Source organism: Phalaenopsis equestris, unplaced genomic scaffold (genome assembly GCF_001263595.1).
Source record: "Phalaenopsis equestris unplaced genomic scaffold, ASM126359v1 Scaffold000002, whole genome shotgun sequence".
NCBI lineage: Eukaryota > Viridiplantae > Streptophyta > Magnoliopsida > Asparagales > Orchidaceae > Phalaenopsis > Phalaenopsis equestris.
In genome coordinates this window covers 63,294,863-63,312,441 of record NW_018164444.1, presented here as the reverse complement: position 1 = coordinate 63,312,441, position 17,579 = coordinate 63,294,863, and the positions used below count along the sequence as shown (strand labels likewise).

At 33.8% G+C, this 17,579-nt stretch overlaps 1 protein-coding gene across 2 annotated transcripts in view; it reads left to right on the top strand.

Annotated features, from left to right (window-relative positions):
- Positions 1–17,287, top strand: part of LOC110037047 (serine/threonine-protein kinase HT1-like) — a 22,069-nt gene extending 4,782 nt beyond the window's left edge. Inside the window, exons 2-3 of one of the 2 annotated variants that reach the window (XM_020741623.1) lie at positions 5,519–5,551; positions 16,763–16,808. In XM_020741623.1, the coding sequence (XP_020597282.1) occupies positions 5,519–5,522 (4 nt within the window). In that variant the 3' untranslated portion in view covers positions 5,523–5,551; positions 16,763–16,808. Of the gene's footprint in view, positions 1–5,518; positions 5,552–16,762 lie in introns of both variants that reach the window. The other variant, XM_020741613.1, reaches the window with a different exon arrangement.
- Positions 17,288–17,579: the final 292 nt, after the last annotated feature.

Genomic DNA, 17,579 nt, shown 5'->3' with positions numbered 1-17,579 from the left:
GAGGCCATAGAAGGAAGATGAGAGCTCATCTCTATGTATAAGCTATGTATTCTCCATTTCTTTTGCCTTAGTGAAATATTGATTCCCTCCCGTGGACTGGACGTAGATCCAGTTGGATCTAACCACGTAAACGATCTGTGTTTGCTTGTGTTCTTTTCGTCTCATTTATATGCCATGAAGTACATATCTCACAACAAGAAGCAGCAAGGGAGACCTATAGTGAAAGGGCTGCGAACTGCCGCGAGCCAACAACGAACCGAGCGGCTACCTGAGTGCGGCAGCTCGTGATTCAGGGCTTGGGGTAAATTTTGTAAGTACAAATTTCTTTTCTCTCCATTCTAAGCATTCCTTTCCTTCCTCACACTTCCATCTTGACTTTTGCTTCGTTTTTCGTGTTTTTCTCATTTTCGGTAGTAGTAGGTGGTGCAGGTTGTGTGTCGGAAGTGTCGTAATCATTTTGAAAGCTTCTTAAAGGTTTTTAGCATGAATTTAGAGTAGGGGAAGTTAAGTTGGAGGTGATAAGATGAAGATTAGCCGGTTTCAAAAGGGCGATTTATGCCGAACAGTCCTTTTGAGGTATGTTTTGGCAATTAATGGTTGTTTTGAGTTAATTCATGTTTTTAGCTAAATTTTATGAAACTATGTTGCCTACAAGCTCTAGGTTGTCTATACGAAGCAGCGAGCTTGGGCTGAGCGTGTAGAAACTCGTTGTAGGGCTGCTCCATCGAATAAAGTGAAATAATCTTGTGCTAATTTAAGAAAAATAATTTTCTATAGGTTTGCGTGTGATTGCTAGTTGGTACTGGTGCATTTAAGAATTCTGACATGTTCTAGATGAATACCTGCAAGTAATTTATGAATGCAAGTTGACTTTTATTATGCTACACGTGATTTTATGCTATTTTATGATTTGAATGATTTTGCATAAAACATTGATTGCTTCTTTCAAGTATTCATTATGTTATGCTTTATGCTTAAGAGATATCAAATAATTGGTTTCAGAAATTATGCTTTATGAAATGTATGATAAATGTTACTACAAGTATTATGCTTTAAGAAATGTCATGAGTAATGTCTGGGTAGATTATTACATGTAGGGATGTATTCCCGACTCCTGATATTTATATTGGGACGAAACTCTGGGAAGTGTTAGGATTAAACGGTGACAGAACGTTAGAGAACCGTGGGTATCAGGGGGTTGTTGCTAACTATTATGTTGGGGGAAGCCCAACCTTTATCGATGGTTTATATGGCATTTTTAGTGCGGGGTGTTAATCCATTATAAAAGAAAATGAAAATAGTTGAACTCTTTATATTAAACAAGTGACATTACTATGATATGATCTGTATGAAATGAATGAAATTACTACTGATTATGCTTATGATTTCATGCTTATAACTTAGGTGTTACTCTGTAGTCTTTTTATACTATCTGCTCTCTTTTCATGCTCTTTATTTTTATTATACTAGCATGTTGTGATTGTGATTATGTGTAGACATGTACAGTTTTCATACGAGTAGACACATTTTTTCTTTTTCATATGTAAAATATTATATTAGCTCTAATTATTTTTTTGAGTTTGATGTTTGCTCATTCTTCATTTTTGTCTTTCAAGTAGGGGCAACAAGCTTCGGGGCTAGTGGTCAAGTGCGTCTTTGTACAACTTTTATACGATAGTTTTGGGATCTTTGTACATAAGTTTTGGACACTTATTCTTATAGTTTTTTATTTATCAGCTCTGTATAGTTTTCATGTTTTGGGTAATTTAATTTTCATGTTTCCAAATATATATATGAGATGCAATACATCACATATCTTATGACGATCCGGTTAGATTAATTCATCACCTACTGATATTTGTTATCAAGATTTGGTTACATTATTTATATGTTGTGAAATGCGAAGTTTTTATTGATTATCAAAGTTATATTTTCACACAAAAAGAGTTGAATTTGAGGCAACGAAGATTGTTAGAGTTGATCAAAAGATTTCGATCTGGATATACATTATTTTCTGGGCCGAGCAAATTTTGTTGTTGATGCATTGAGTCTGAAATCCATAGGTAGTGCAAGCTGGATGCTTACTCAGAGGCCAGAGTTGCTTAAAGAAATTGATGCTTACAGTTGAAAATTAGAAGATCGGATGTCATGGGTTATTTATATCAGTTGACAGCGCAACCTACTTTAATTGATAGAATCAATGCAACTCAAAAAGGTTGTAGCGAATATGCGAAACTCCTAAAACAATTTCACACAGGAAAGAGGACTGATATGATTGTTGTTGAAGATGACATTATTTGAAATAAGCTAGAAATATGGCTACTTGTTGATTCTGATTTGAGACGAGAAATTCTACATGAAGCTCGTCATTCAGGCTACATGAAAATGTACAAGGATCTGAAGTTGGCATTCTGGTGGCCAAATATAAAGAAAGATATTGTTGAATGTATATCTCAATGTCAAACATGTCATATTGTAAAGGCTGATCATCAGACAGTGGATTGCTACAATCATTGTCAATACCTAAATGAAAATGGTAAGAAATTGATATGGATTTCGTTATGAGGTTTTCTCGATCCAGACATGATCATGATAACATTTGGGTCATTATTAATAAGCTAATCAAGTCAACTCACTTTCTGCCTATAAGACAGTCAGATTCAGTGGATATGTCAAAGGAATTATCAGATTGCACGGTATTTGAAAGGTAATTGTTTCTAATAGAGATGAAAGATTCACGTTCAGATTGTGGAAAGACATTCAACAAGGTTTGGGTACACAGTTACATTTCAACACTGCATTTCATTCACAAAATGATGGATAATCAGAAAGGACAATTCAGGTGTTGGAATATCTGTTAAGACTTTGTGCTCTCGATTTTGGAGGTAGTTGGGAAGATCATATTCCAAAGATTGAGTTTGCTTACAACAAAAACTATCAATCCAACATCAAAATGGCTTCTTATGAAGCTCTGTATGACATAAAGTGCAAAACTCCACTCAATTGGGTCGAAGTGGGTGAACGTCAAATGTTAGGTCCCAAGCTATTTGACGAAGCCACAAAGAAAATCAGATTAATTAGAGACAAATTGAAAGCTGCTCAGGATTGACAACAAAAATATTATGACCCAACGCATAAAACAATTGAATTTAAAGTTGGAGATTTTGTATTTTTGAAAGTCAAACTAATGAAAGGTACAACTAGTTTGGTCAGGAAAGTAAGCTGAGTCCCAGGTATATTGGTCATTTTAAAATTATAGAAAAGATCGTCTAGTTGCCTACAAATTAGCTTTGCCTACAGATATGTCAGATATACACGATGTGTTTCACGTTTCAACTTTAAGATGGGTTTCAAATTCAGAACAGAGAATTTCACATGAAGAAATTGAAGTACTGAAAAATTTAACATATATTGAAGAGCTTGAAAATATTCTAGCAACTAATGTTAAGAAGCTCAGAAATAGACAAATTTCTTTTCTGAAGATAAAGTGGAAGCACAGACCTGAAACGGAAGCTACTTTGAGAAATAGAAAAAGATATGTTATAGAAGTATCCCTTCATATTCCAGTAAAGTCAGAGATTTCGAGATTGAAAATAAGGGGAGAGCTATAACACTCAAATTTTGAGAAATCCGGTAAGTTCTGCTCAATTGAAATGTACCCTAAAATTTTCATCTCCCGAAATTTGATCAAAATAATTTATTAAATTTTACGCATGAAATCGATGAATTACACATAAAACACCGTGCATGAATAATAAATGGATTAGGAGATATAGATTGTCGAAGTCATAAGTTCAATTAATTTAAATAAACTTTAGTTAAATCATAATATTTCTCCCTAATCACTTTGTTACTGTAGCCCACCACCTCTCACAGCATTTATTTCATTTCTTTTGCTCGCTTAGGGCGCGAGCTTCACATTTCTCACCTCCTTTTCTAATTTCTCTTCTCCTCTGTTCGATTCTCCCTGTTTGGTTCACGTGGTAGAAACAACAAGGATGGCCTACAACCCTTGCTATAGTGCAAGGGCCGCAAACTGGTGCGAGTCAACAGTGAACCGAGCAACTACCCGAGTGTGGCAACTCACGATTTAGGGATTCGGGGTAAATTCTGCAAGTATGAATTTCTTTTCTTGTCATTCTAAGCAGTTCTTTCTTTCCTCACACTTCCATCTTAACTTTTGCCTCATTTTTCATGTTTTTCTCGTTTTCGGTAGCAATCAGAGGTGACGATTGTGCGTTGGAAGTGTCGTTATCGTTTTGAAAGTTTTTGAAAGGGTTTTAGCATGAGTTTAGAGAAGGGAAAGTTAAGTTGAAGGTGATAAGACGAAGATTAGTCGGCTTCAAATGGGCGATTTATGTCAAACAATCATTTTGAGGTATGTTTTGATAATTAACGTTTGTTCTGAGTTAAGTCATTTTTTAGCTGAATTTTATGAAACCATATGTTGTTTACAAGCTTCAAGTTGTCTATACGAGGCGGCGAGCTCAATGTGAGAGTGTAGAAACTCGTCTTAGGGCTACTCCGTCGAATCAGGTGAAGTAATCTTGTGCTACCTTAATAAAATATTATTTTCTATAGGTTTGCATATGATTGCGAGTTGAAACTGATGCATTTAGGAATTCTGGCATGTTCTAGATAGATTCCTGCAATTAATTTATGAATGAAAGTTGATTTTTATTATGTTACACGTGCTTTTATGCTATTATGTTAATGATTTTTATTATGTTACACGTGCTTTTATGCTATTTTATGATTCATATGACTATGTATAGAACATTGATTGCTTCTTTCAGGTATTCATTATGTTATGCTTCATGTTTAAGAGATATAAAATAAATGATTTCAGGAATTATGTTTTATGAAATGTCTGATGAATGTTACTGTAATTATTATACTTTAAGAAATGTTATAAGTAATGTATGGATAAACTATTACATGCAAGGATTTATTCCCGATTCTTGATATTTATACGGGGACGAAACTCGGAAACGTTGGGATTAGACGGTGACAAAACGTTAGGGAACCGTGGGTCTCAGGGGTTGTTGATAACAACTATGTTGGGGGAAACCTAAACGATTAGACAGTGACAAAACGTCGGGGAACCGTGGGTCTCAGGGGTTGTTGATAACTACTTTGTTGGGGGAAGCCTAAACTATATCGATGGTTTATATGGCCTTTGGGGCAGGGTGACGATCCATTATGAAAGAACATGAAAATAGTTAAATCTTATACATTAAACAAGTGACATTATTATGATATGATATTGAAATGAATGAAAATACTACTGATTATGCTTATGATTTCATTCTTACAACTTAAATGTTACGCTATACTCTTTTTATATTATCTGCTCTCTTTTCATATTCTTTATTATGCTAGCATGTTGTGATTACGTGTAGACATGTTCAGTTTTCATACGAGCATGCACGTTTTTTTTTCATGTGTAAAATTTTATATTAGCCCTAATTATTTATCTGAGCCTGTTGTTTGCTCATTCTTCGTTGTTGCCTTTCAGGTAGGGGCAACAAGCACCGAGGCGAGTAGCCAGGTGTGTTTTTGTACAACTTTTACACGATAGTTTTGAGAGCTTTGTACATAAGTTTTGGTACGTATTTTTATGGTTCTGAATTTTGCAGCTCTGTATAGTTTTCATGTTTTTAGTGATTTAATTTTCATGCTTCTGAATATGTATATGAGATGTAATGTATTACGTATCATATGACGATCCAATTGAACTAATTTATAACTTACTGGATCATGATTATAAAAGTCAGGACGAGTGCCGGTGAGAGTTGGTTTGACCATATTGTCAGTCTGTCGCACCACGATTGACCTTATTAGGGGGGTTTGTTGGGGTGTGACAATATTGCAGCTAAAAAGTTATTAAAAGGGGTTATATTTTTAGTAGACAACCTAATAACAAAGTTTAGGAGCATTGTTTTGTGCGTATACTCAGTGGCAGAATCAAAACTTAAGAAGAGGTGTGATGAACTTAAAGAATAAGGGGTAACCAAATTAAAATTTAATTGTTGGCTAGTATGTAAATTTAAAACTTTTATCTCCTTAAAAAATTTTAAAACTATTATAAATATTATTATTAAATTAAAAATATAGTTAATATTAAATTATTATTAAATATTCAAGTTTATGGGTCAAAATTCTCGGTGTATTAAATGATATTAAGGGATTTAGTAAAATCTAGGATTGGCACAAACCCTCTTGTTTCACCACTGCATATACCTGATGGAGGGATGTGATATATATTTCCTTATCTTCTACTTTACCATGCCCTTGATTGAGTTAAAACAGCTGGAATCATCACTGAACTGCTTGCCACCATGATATAGGTTTTATGGCAGAGTATATAGTTTATTGAGAGTATTTTACTGCATCTAAACATTCTTAATTTCATTCTCTATGTGGAACGCATGAAATTGCAGACTTCAATTTTGTTTATGAACTCTGCAAAGAAACTTCAAGCAACATGAAAAAATAATGGCTTTAGAAAGTTTGCTGCTAGTCGACGAGAAGAAGGATGCACAATAGAAGTGCTTTCAATCAGGTGCTTCGGATGATTCATGAGCCTCTTAAAAAAATTGTGAAATCAGCCTTAAAGTGTTTGATTTGCAAGCATGAATCGTGGCAAAACTGTAATTTTTAAATTCTGAATGTGCAGTCAAGAAAGAGACAATGAAGCGATTCAAGTGGAAAGAATTAACTAATGTAATTTTAATCCACCTATATTTCCTCTTTATTTTAAAGGTTCACCACTCCTTACAGAGAAAATCTATGAATTGCCTGGTTTGTTTTAGTGTTAGCCCCTATTTTTCGAGCTTCTTTTAAATTTAATTAAATTTCTATACTTCTCTATGATCTCTATAAATAAAAACTTAATGGGCATCATGTTTGTAATCTGAAATTAAGTGGGGCCTGCTGCAATTTTAGTTTCCTACCTCATAACTTCTGTTCCAACTTTTGTCATCCCTCTCTCCCTCTTTTCTTTGTTTATATGCAATCCAACACTGTCGTAAGCGTTCTAATCCCAGTGGCAAAAATTCAATTTTGAGGTACTCAACACCCACCCGATAATGGCAAAATTTATATCTTTTTGAACTCGTTACACCAAAGGACAAAGAAATTTTTCAGTCATCAATCAAATTTATTGAAAATTTTGCTCTTGCATATATTTTTGTAAAGTGGGTTCGTTATCGGATTCTTTGATACGTGTTCTAAACTTATCATGGAATGGTCTTTGAATGATTCCGTTAGACCAGCAACTAGGAGCAATTTAGTCTTTTGATATTTATTATCGCAGGGTATAAATAGGGTCAATATATTTAGAGTTAGAGTTATGTTATGAGATTGTTGTCTTGAGTTGTAGAATTATTGTTTGGGAGAGATCTTTATTTGAGTTGTGTTGGTTGGCGTTATTAAAATAATTTTGGTTGCCCTAATTTCTATGAAAAACTCCTCTAGATCATATCAAACTGGTTCAGAACATTCGATTATGGGAAGGATCGCGACGTGAACTCGTTAGGGTTTTGCACTAGTCTGCATGAAAGGATCACAAAGAAGGATCGTGATGCAGAAGACGTATATGATTTTGACATTCATGGATCACAACGTACAGATCTTCGCGAGAAACATTCATGACTGGGAACCGATAGGATCGTTGATTACAAGGGACAGGATGGCTGCTTATAGAGGACTTAAGTTGGCTCTTACTGAAAAAAAAAAAACATGAACCAATCACTATTAAATCTAGTAGGGAAGCAAACTACGAATCGCGCATCCTGCTAGCGTCGCACCTTGCGCTAGCTTGGAAACCATTGACAAGAAGTGTGCGAATCCTTCAATCTGGGAAGTCAATGACATGATCAAGCGTGCCATAGTGACCGAACCACATGAATCCGACTTATCAAATGCCTGGATTGCATCATATAATGATCTAATATCACGATACAACCGCAATTCAAGCTAGCATAGAAGCCTGCGATTCAAGCTAGCTTAGAAACCTATGATTCAATTGTTGTGTGGGTTTCTCTTCCATGATAAAAAATCATCCTGGGAGTAATGTCAGCTAAAAATAGAGGTTTTGGAGGAGAAATTAGAGGAAGAAATGAGCCAAATCAAATAAAAAAATGGAGGAAGGTTTCTCATCTATGGATGGACGACTCTCATCTATGGAGGGAAGAGTCACAAGCATAGAAGAAATGATGAAAAAGATTGTAGAATTTTACACTTAACTGCATGTTGCAGGATCGGGTGACAGCATTGGGTATTGATGCCAGCGACAATACTTCAAAAAAAAAATACCGTGACATTAGGAAGGTTGGAATAACGGAAGTAGGCAAGATCGAGCGAAGGAGTTGGGAGCAAATTCGAGCAGTAACATCTGGCGGAAATTCAATTATATCTGGAAGTTTGTAACAAGCTTCAACAGACAGAACTGGATGGCGTGCAATTTTTGGCTGGGGAAGATTGATTTGATGGATTTCAGTCTGGAATCGAAAACCACTGTTGGTGGGACACCGACAGGGGGCTGCATCCTACTGAAGCTAGTACTTTTTGTTGTGGCAACCTTCCTATCGGAAGGAGATTCAAGAGTATTGATGGGAGCGAGACAGTTGGAGAAGAGCAGGGGAGTTTGTAAGAGATTAATTTTGACACTAAAAAACATTTGTTATAAGTTATATTAGGAAATAATTTTTCCTATGAGAGGTTATAAGGAATAAATTATTTCCTTTTTTATTTATTTCTGTGGATTAGGAGTTTTTTCCTTCATATTTTAGGCTTTCCTATTTTATGTTATTTCTTTTATCTCCAAATAATTAATATAAATTGATTACTGGAGATATTATATGATATATATTTCATTTCATATTATTTCTTTTTTTATTTTTTTCCTATTTTAAGATTCTTGTAAGACTTAATTATAACCCCTCTTATATCAATGAAAATATTCTGCTTTATTCTGCATTATTTTTAATTCAGTAATATTCACGAGGGAGACAAGATGGGGGCACTTTACGGTGCCCTTAGTATGTGGAAGAGCTCGGGGTCTGCGGATCCATCGAAGGTGACAACTATGTTAGAACCTAAGAGCTTGAAGGGGTTGAGAGGATTTTTGGGACTTCCAGGATACTACAGGAAGTTGTGAAGGGCTGTAAATTATAATTCGATTGTGTGGTCGTTGACAGAGAAACTGAAATAAGATAACTTTCAGTAGGAAAAAGTGATGACCCAAACTTTTCAGAAGCAAACGAAGGCCATGATAAGTGTACCAGTGCGAGCGTTATCATATTTCAACCAATCTCTCATTGTAGAGACGGATGCTTCAGACTATGAATTAGGCGCAATCCTCATGCAGTGTCAACGACTCATCACTTATTTCGTGAATAGCGCATATTGTATTAAACAAAATAAAAGGTACAAAAAAAGTACAAACTATGCCCCATGGATATTAAAAAAAAATGCTCTATCCTCTTGCAAAAATACGAAAAGAGGATTGTGATCAATAATATGTGTGAAAACAAAATCTCTATCTATAGTCATTTTAGCACAAGTATGAGCTGCTTTGTTGTTGCTTTTGAAGGTGCTTTGAAAAATCACTTGATTAAATTTGCACAAAAAAGTTACAATTTGGATTGTTGGGAGTCATGTACCGCCACGCTTGCTTGTCCATGGTCTTCCGGAAATAGTATATGATATTGTTGTTGTCACTCTTGATAATAACTCCAAGGCATTCGGTCATCCATTCTTCTATAGCCCCTTGAAGGTAGGAGATTGCCATCATTCCCACTTGTGTGCTATCCCAACGTATGATTTTCCATCCCATTGCCAAAATTAGTTCTCCCTTGTCTTTCCGTATGAGAATCCCAATGCCAGCCGGCCCGGATGGAGACAAAGCTTCGTCGACGTTCACTTTAATCCATTCCGGAAGAGGGGGGTGCCAAAAGAGAGAAGGGGACAACCTATTCGACTGGTCGGCACTTCAGTGCTCCAAGCTTGGATGAAGATGAGGGCCGACAAAGGTTTCAAGAATATGTGAAGAAATTATATTAGGTGTGCCATGTGGTCTTCTGTGCTTATTGGCATTCCTCGTTCTCCAACAGTGATAAACCTAGATGTCCCACTTATTTAAGTCGAGTGTTGATTGTGAGAGACAGACTCAAGTCAGTTTTTGAGTGGGAGCGATACGACTTGATCCAACAATAATTTTTTTTTTCCTACTTTGGGGTCAATGTGTCTTTTTGGAAGGAAAGTAATGTTAAACCTTCTCCTACTAGCAATTTATGCATTTGTTATTTATTATTGTGGGGTATAAATAAGACTAATATGTTTAGGGTTAGGGTTATGTTATGAGATTGTTATCTTGAGTCTTATGATTAGGGTTTGGGAGAGATCGCTTATCTCTCGAATTGTTGGTGTTAGGGTTAGGGTTCATTTACCTCTCAAATTGTAGGTGCTTATCTTTATATATTTGAGTTATGTTGCTTAATGTTATCGAAATAAAGTATTTAGTTGCCTTAATTTTTTTTTGAAAAACTCCTATGGATCTTATCAAATTTTTAGTATTAGAAAAATGGAATGGAAAGTAATGAGATTTAGAACATCTTTGGTAATGTGTTAACCAGGTTTACGCTTTTTGTGGTAAGAGAAATTATTATTATTTTTCTTTTGCTGAAGGCTACAGTGATACATGCATGGGCTTGCCTTGGGCTTAATTCCATTGTTGCTCAATTGATAAATCTTTATGATTGCAAATTTTCAGCTGTATTTTAGGGTTTGCATCATATTGTGATCTTTTATGGTGCTCAGCATGGATTTTCTCTACCTATGCTGATTCACTAACATAGTTGATTAAGATTAGCTACAAACTAATCTAAACTAATAACCTGATACAAGGATATATAGCTATGATAAATAGTGTAAATCCTGTTAAAAATAAAAAGATTAATTTTAATCTAAGTTAATTGCATGATAAGAAGTAGGACTTTTTCCCCTCTTCACAAATTATGGCAAGAATCCTACGAAACCATAAACTTACCAGCCAACTAAAACTCTTCCATATAATGCTAGCCTATTTACTCTGCATTTAACGGAGCTTGAAAAACTTAATAATGTGTAGAGTGGAATACTTGATTGAATCTTAAAGGAATGTATCTGCAACAATTGAATTTGGTTGCATTTTTTGGATTCTTAGTTAAGGATACCAAAATACTCAAGAGCTGATGAAAATTAAAGTTCTTGCATGAACTGCAATGTGGAGTTTGGACCTGATTGGGAGCAAATCAAATACATTTCTAAGGTGGTTTGAGCAAGCTGGAACCATCTTGCCACTATGTTGATCCAAGACAGAATTCGGTTGGATTATCTTATTTGAATACCTGATCAATGCTAGGTGCGAAAGAGGGAGATATGGGATTTGGGCTACCTACTAGGAAGGTGATAGCAATTCTGGTCTTCGACTAGAGGCAAGCAAAAGCTGGGTATGGTAGTTGAGAAGTTTTTTTTTTGTTATGGAAAAAATAAATTAAAAAAGGTAAAAAGTGAGAGCATGTACACGATACATGGATGGAAACTACTCATCCCTTTTTTTCCCCTTCATCCTTGCTTGTGGGTGAATTTCCTGAGGGTGGGTGAATTTCTTGAGGGTGAATGAGAGCTAACGAATTTGACATAATGCATTGTTGGATGACAAGCATGCACTATATCTATTCAAGCAAGCAAGCTACACGTGACCATTTTAAATTTTGTAGTATAATTTTATTGAAATAAAATATGTTTTTTAGATATCCATGAACTATTATAAACGATTGATAACTTTTAGATAAAATTATGTAGTTTGCTTTTTCACGTTTTACATCCTTTGATGCATACACTCATTGGTAACAATAGATTCCTTGAAGTTTTCTCCTGCTAATTTTTTTGGATTTGCGTGGTTTTATTAAGATATTATATATGATTTGATGATTTGTATACTTCTAACTGAGTTTTAATTTCATGTATTAAAAGGCCTTAAAATTGAGTAAAAAGGAGAGCTCAACTAGCTGCCTGGTTAATGCTACCTAACATTAGATAGCTTCACAAAGTCCCAATATAAGTTACCTTTTGATTTAGGACTTGAGATAGTGATTTCTAGGTAATATTCTTAAGTGTTATGGACTGACATAAACCGAAGCGGAGTGGTATGGTGGGGCCTCCTGAGAGGCACATGATGGGTGAAGGCTATGTTCCTCAGGGTCCTTTCACCGTTTTAGCACCAGTTATTCATGGCTTATGAAGATTGAGGAGCTTGTGTGAATTTAGGCTAATCTTGACTTATGTTTTATTAAAATTGTTATGTATACATTGTCTCTAATCGTCATTATGAAAAATATTATGCCATTTAGATAATTTTACTTAATTGTAATAATATTAACATTGTTATGGTTGAAAGCCTGTTAGATCTTGATTGACTGTTTGTGTTTTGAACATTTTTTTGTACTAGTTTGATTCTAAAATTCTTGTATGAATAAAATTGGTCTAGGATCAAGTAGGTGCTTCATAATTTTTTCAATTAGTGGAGGTGCAATAGATGCCCATACTTTTCGACTTGAAATAGGTTTTAAATGTTATGTATTATATGATCTTTCATTTTAATGATATGACTTGGATTGGAATGGATAGAGAGGTCATATGTATGACTATTAAATGCTATTTATCTTTATATTCTTCATGGTATGCTTGGTAACATTATGCTTCTAATTGGTATGTTTTAAAGAGGTTTATGATAACTATGAGACTGCGATGATTGTAATTATACCATAATCAAGATATTAATATAATTCATTATATTTTTTTTATTAATGAGAAGCAAACATATACTACATGTATAATAATTTTGTGAACTGTTATGCTTATATATTTATGAAGTTTTTAATAATATTTACTTCCTTGATTTCAGATTGAGTTGGGGAATTCAGTTGCTCAACTAGCGAGTATATATATGTCTAATAATTCCATGGAGCATAATTTCATTGCATTATTTTAAGGACAAACTTTGTTGCCCCTCCAACGATCGAACCATATTAGCTAATGGTATAACAAGATGCAAGCCGATTAATATGAACTATTGGTTGAATTTAAAGATTTTTTTGTGGGTGATTTGCAAATTAAGATGAGCTTTAAAATTTAGATCAGCAAGCTTACAAAATAAGAAAAAACAAAAATTAAATATTGACGTAAAATTCTATAAAACCTTAGATACCATTTATGTGTAACTTATGATAACTGATATTGTCCTTTATGAGCAGTCCTTTGCAAATTGACTTCACTTTTCTTGTATATTCATCTTCAAGGGCTGTGAATTCATGTACTCAAGAAGTTTTTCTCTTATGTTAAGAAGTGCATATGAACAAAGTAAAAGCACATATTGACATTTTTCTTCATTCATAAGCAAGTCTGAACACCACAAGAGACTTCATATTTGTAGGAATAAGTGGAAAAGATCAAAGATTCTAAAATAAATACTCAAAATTTCCACAACATCTATGCCTACCACCAAATTTAAACCTATGACAAATTTATATCTACCACTATTTTCATTTACCTAATAACATAAAAAGTTAGCATGATCTATAACATAAAAAAATGATCCGATACATAGAGGCTTCAAATACAATATGACTCAAAGATTCTTTGCTAATCACAAGATGCCAACATTAATGTATAAAAGAATATATACAGTTAGACATTTTCTAAGGCCTAAGATTTACACTTAAAATAAAAAATACATCAAAAGAATGCATATAACTATTGAGGACAACATGTGTGTTATATTAAATAAACTCCAAAATATGTGTGCCACATCATTTTAGGAGGTGGGTCGTTCTAAAAGTGCTAGGGGCAGCCACAAACAAATGCATGGGTATATACTTCTATACTTCGGTATGAATTGACTATTATGCTTCAATGTGGATTCACTTTTCTACTTTTTAGACCATACTAAAAATAATAAGAAAAAAGTAAACTAAAATCTTGATAGAGTTTTAAAATGATATGGCTACGGATGAGAAACATGTGAAGTTATCTTCACATGGAAGGTCCAAATAAAGAGAAAATGAATTATGATTTTATGTTATGAGGTTACCAAGACTGAAATAAACTTGTTGCTATATTTTACAACGTAAAAATCATATTCAAATGTTTTGATTTAAAAAAAAATTGTTTAAAATTATTTTTTCTCTATGAATGCATTAGTTCCCATCCATTTCTTCATCAGAACACTTGGGAATATTGTTGCTTCCTTAAAAAACTAGTTATATGTTTGTAAAATTATTAAGTTTGTTAATTGATTTCTTTCTTGTATATCAAGATCAATTTTTCATTTTAAATTTGATGATACTATTAATGATTTTGGTTAATCGACATAAATTTTAGGGGCATTTACATACATACCTAATTCCCATGTTTTTACATATCTAACACCTAAAATTTGATTTTTTTACTTTTATACCACCCAAATCTTTCACATCACATCAAAAATATCACAATTTTGACTTTTAAAATGAATTACACGCTTTCATGCATAGGCAAGGTGACATATATGTAAGAAGATGAAGTTTAGGTGTTAGATATGTAAATACATACTAATTGAGTGTATATATGTAAAGTTTCCTAGATCTTGAGAGCGAATTGGTTAGGTTCACCATATATTGGAATGCTAAAATAATACTCTTATAAATTTCTAATTGATTGTTGTGAGGTCCCTATTTGTAATTTTTCACACGCCACTTTGCATTTTATCGTTCATTTTCTAATTTGGCTTCTGAATATCCACACTGCAGTTGTTTTCTTTTTTTCTTGCCTTCTCTTGTGACGACAATCATGGGCAAACATTCACCTTCACCCTCCCTACCAGAGGCCCACATGTGCTATCATTATCACCATCGATAGAGACGGCCATGCATGTCAGATTGAGGTGGTTACATTTGTGACCATCACCATCTATAGTTGAGATGCCACATTCCCAAGCTTAATAAGATCAAAACTATTAATCATTTTCTTGATTTAAATTGTCATACTATTTTTCATGCCTTATAACATTATTGGACCGTCCATGGAAAAAACTTTATTATAAATTGTTTGGCCCTATAGTAGAAAGTTATAAGTTTCATAGAGTCGGACTTATTCAAATGACCACTAATTAAATATATAACTTGTAACGTTGTGCAAACCAAGGTAGTTTTAAATGTTTAAATACATGACAGAAGTTGTGCTTCATTTGTGAACTTCTATGTTTCATCTGAATATCAGCTGTCATAATTATCACATCTATTATATTTATTGTTATACTAACTAAGATTTTATAGGAACTATGGCTTTAAATTTTCTTGATTCTGGAATTCCTTTATTGATTTCTTTTTTGGTTAGATCTATATTGCTGGTGTCACTCAAAACTTGTCTTTTATTATGCTTACTATTGTTTATATAATGATGAGAACATTTGATGCAAGGGAAATTTGATGAATTATGATCTTTCGCCTTGCATGAATGTGCATCTTAGAAAGATTTTACTTTAAGGTTAGATATGATTTTCAAGACAAAATATGAGATACTGTAGTTGCTCGTTCTATACTCACGAGAAAGACGTCATTCTCTATTTAACATGAGAATGGCAATCGATTACCTATTAATGCTCTTAGGGCTAGTAATTCTTCAATTAGATATTCTACTCCCGAGCTTTACTAATCTAATCCACATTGTGATAATTCTACTCACAAACGACGGAGGAATAAATCCATCCCGTAGTAGGATTTACTAAATCTGGTTTTACGTTGTATAATTGACGGAATGTGAGAAAATTGGATTTAATTTTTTTTTTTTTTTTTGGTGTACTAAATCTGGTTTTACGTTGTATAAGTGACGGAATGTGAGAAAATTGGATTTAATTTTTATTTTTTTTGGGTGCTTGGTTGGATTTAAGTTAATATTATGGCTAAATCCAATTAATAAAATGCTATCAAACACCGCCTTAGTTGGAAAAAAGGCTTAATAATAATTATGATGTTCACAATTTTCACTCGGTTGCATTATATAAAAAATAGTCATGAAGAGACTTAAAGGTAGACAATTATTTTTCTTGTATATTTTCTATTTTTGAGGTTGTGTTGTTATGTTGTATTGCAATAAATCAAAATGACAACCTATTGCATAAATGTTCATATCATTTAAATGTTAATATGAGAAAACTCTACTTTGTAGGCTAATTACGGACAACATTTGTCATCGTTTTTTTCCTTAATTTTTATTACTCAGCATATAAAATTAAAAGAAGTTTCTTCCTTTCTGTGTCCCATAACAACCTCGTTAAAACCTATTCTGACTTGATTTATAGTGATTTATGTGCATTGCTCTTGTTATCTTGCATGCAAATTATAAATATTTTATGAAATTTCATTGATAATTACAACAAGTATACTATTTTTTTAATAAAAAATAGGAGCTATAGACCATCTCATATAAAACATGAAGCCTATTTTGAGTTTTATGATTTTTTTTTTCAAAAAATGGGAATTATTTCCTATTATTTATGTCCTATACAGTTCAACACTTCAACAAATTATGGTCGAACAAAAGAATTACCACCTACTAGATATTCAAACCTTATTGCTAAATCCTAACATTATTAAAAAAAAAAAAAAAAAGCTTATACTCCAACAATTTTAATTTTCAGTGATTGCTTTTGATACTCTCTGCTCTACTCATCATGCAGAGAGATGATACAGCACAGACCCTACACACAGAAGGTGGATGTGTATAGCTTTGGCATTGTGCTTTGGGAGCTCATTACCGGCATGCTCCCCTTCCAGAACATGACAGCCGTGCAGGCCGCTTTCGCCGTCGTCAACAAGTCCGTGAGACCGATCATACCGAGCGAATGCCCCCCAGCTCTCGGCGAGATCATGACCCATTGCTGGGATGCCAACCCTGATGTTCGCCCTCCGTTCGCCGATATCGTAAAAATGCTCGAGAATGTTCAGGCTGAGTTGGCCGTCTCTGTTCGCCGGGCACGGTTCAGGTGCTGCTTGACTCAGCCGATGACCATAGACTGAACCATGCTTATTTGTGTGCATTTGTTATTTAGAAGACTGGTTAAGGAAGATGGTGAATGAGTTGAATATGCTGCTTCAAGCTGTTTCCTCTTCTTCACAAGTATTAATGCAAGTTAAGTTAGTTGTCACTGGCTCCTTTTTGGTTTAGTGTTTTTATTGTATGAAATTTCATTACTCCTTTTTTTATTTTTTATTCAAACAAAGGAAGCCTTATCTTTAATTTAATAATTTATTGTTATTATTATTGCAAATATTTTTTATTGTCATTTGGTGCATTTACATGCTTACCATATTTTATTGTTTGAGTATTTACATGTATAGCACACAATTCTTATTTATTATATATCTCGCACCTAAACTTTCATATTTACAGACATCGTACGCAAATTTTAATATCACAACAAAAATAGCAATATTACTACATTTAAAGCACCAAAGTGCTTTGTAAGGTATGTAAAAACATTAGAATTGTGTGCT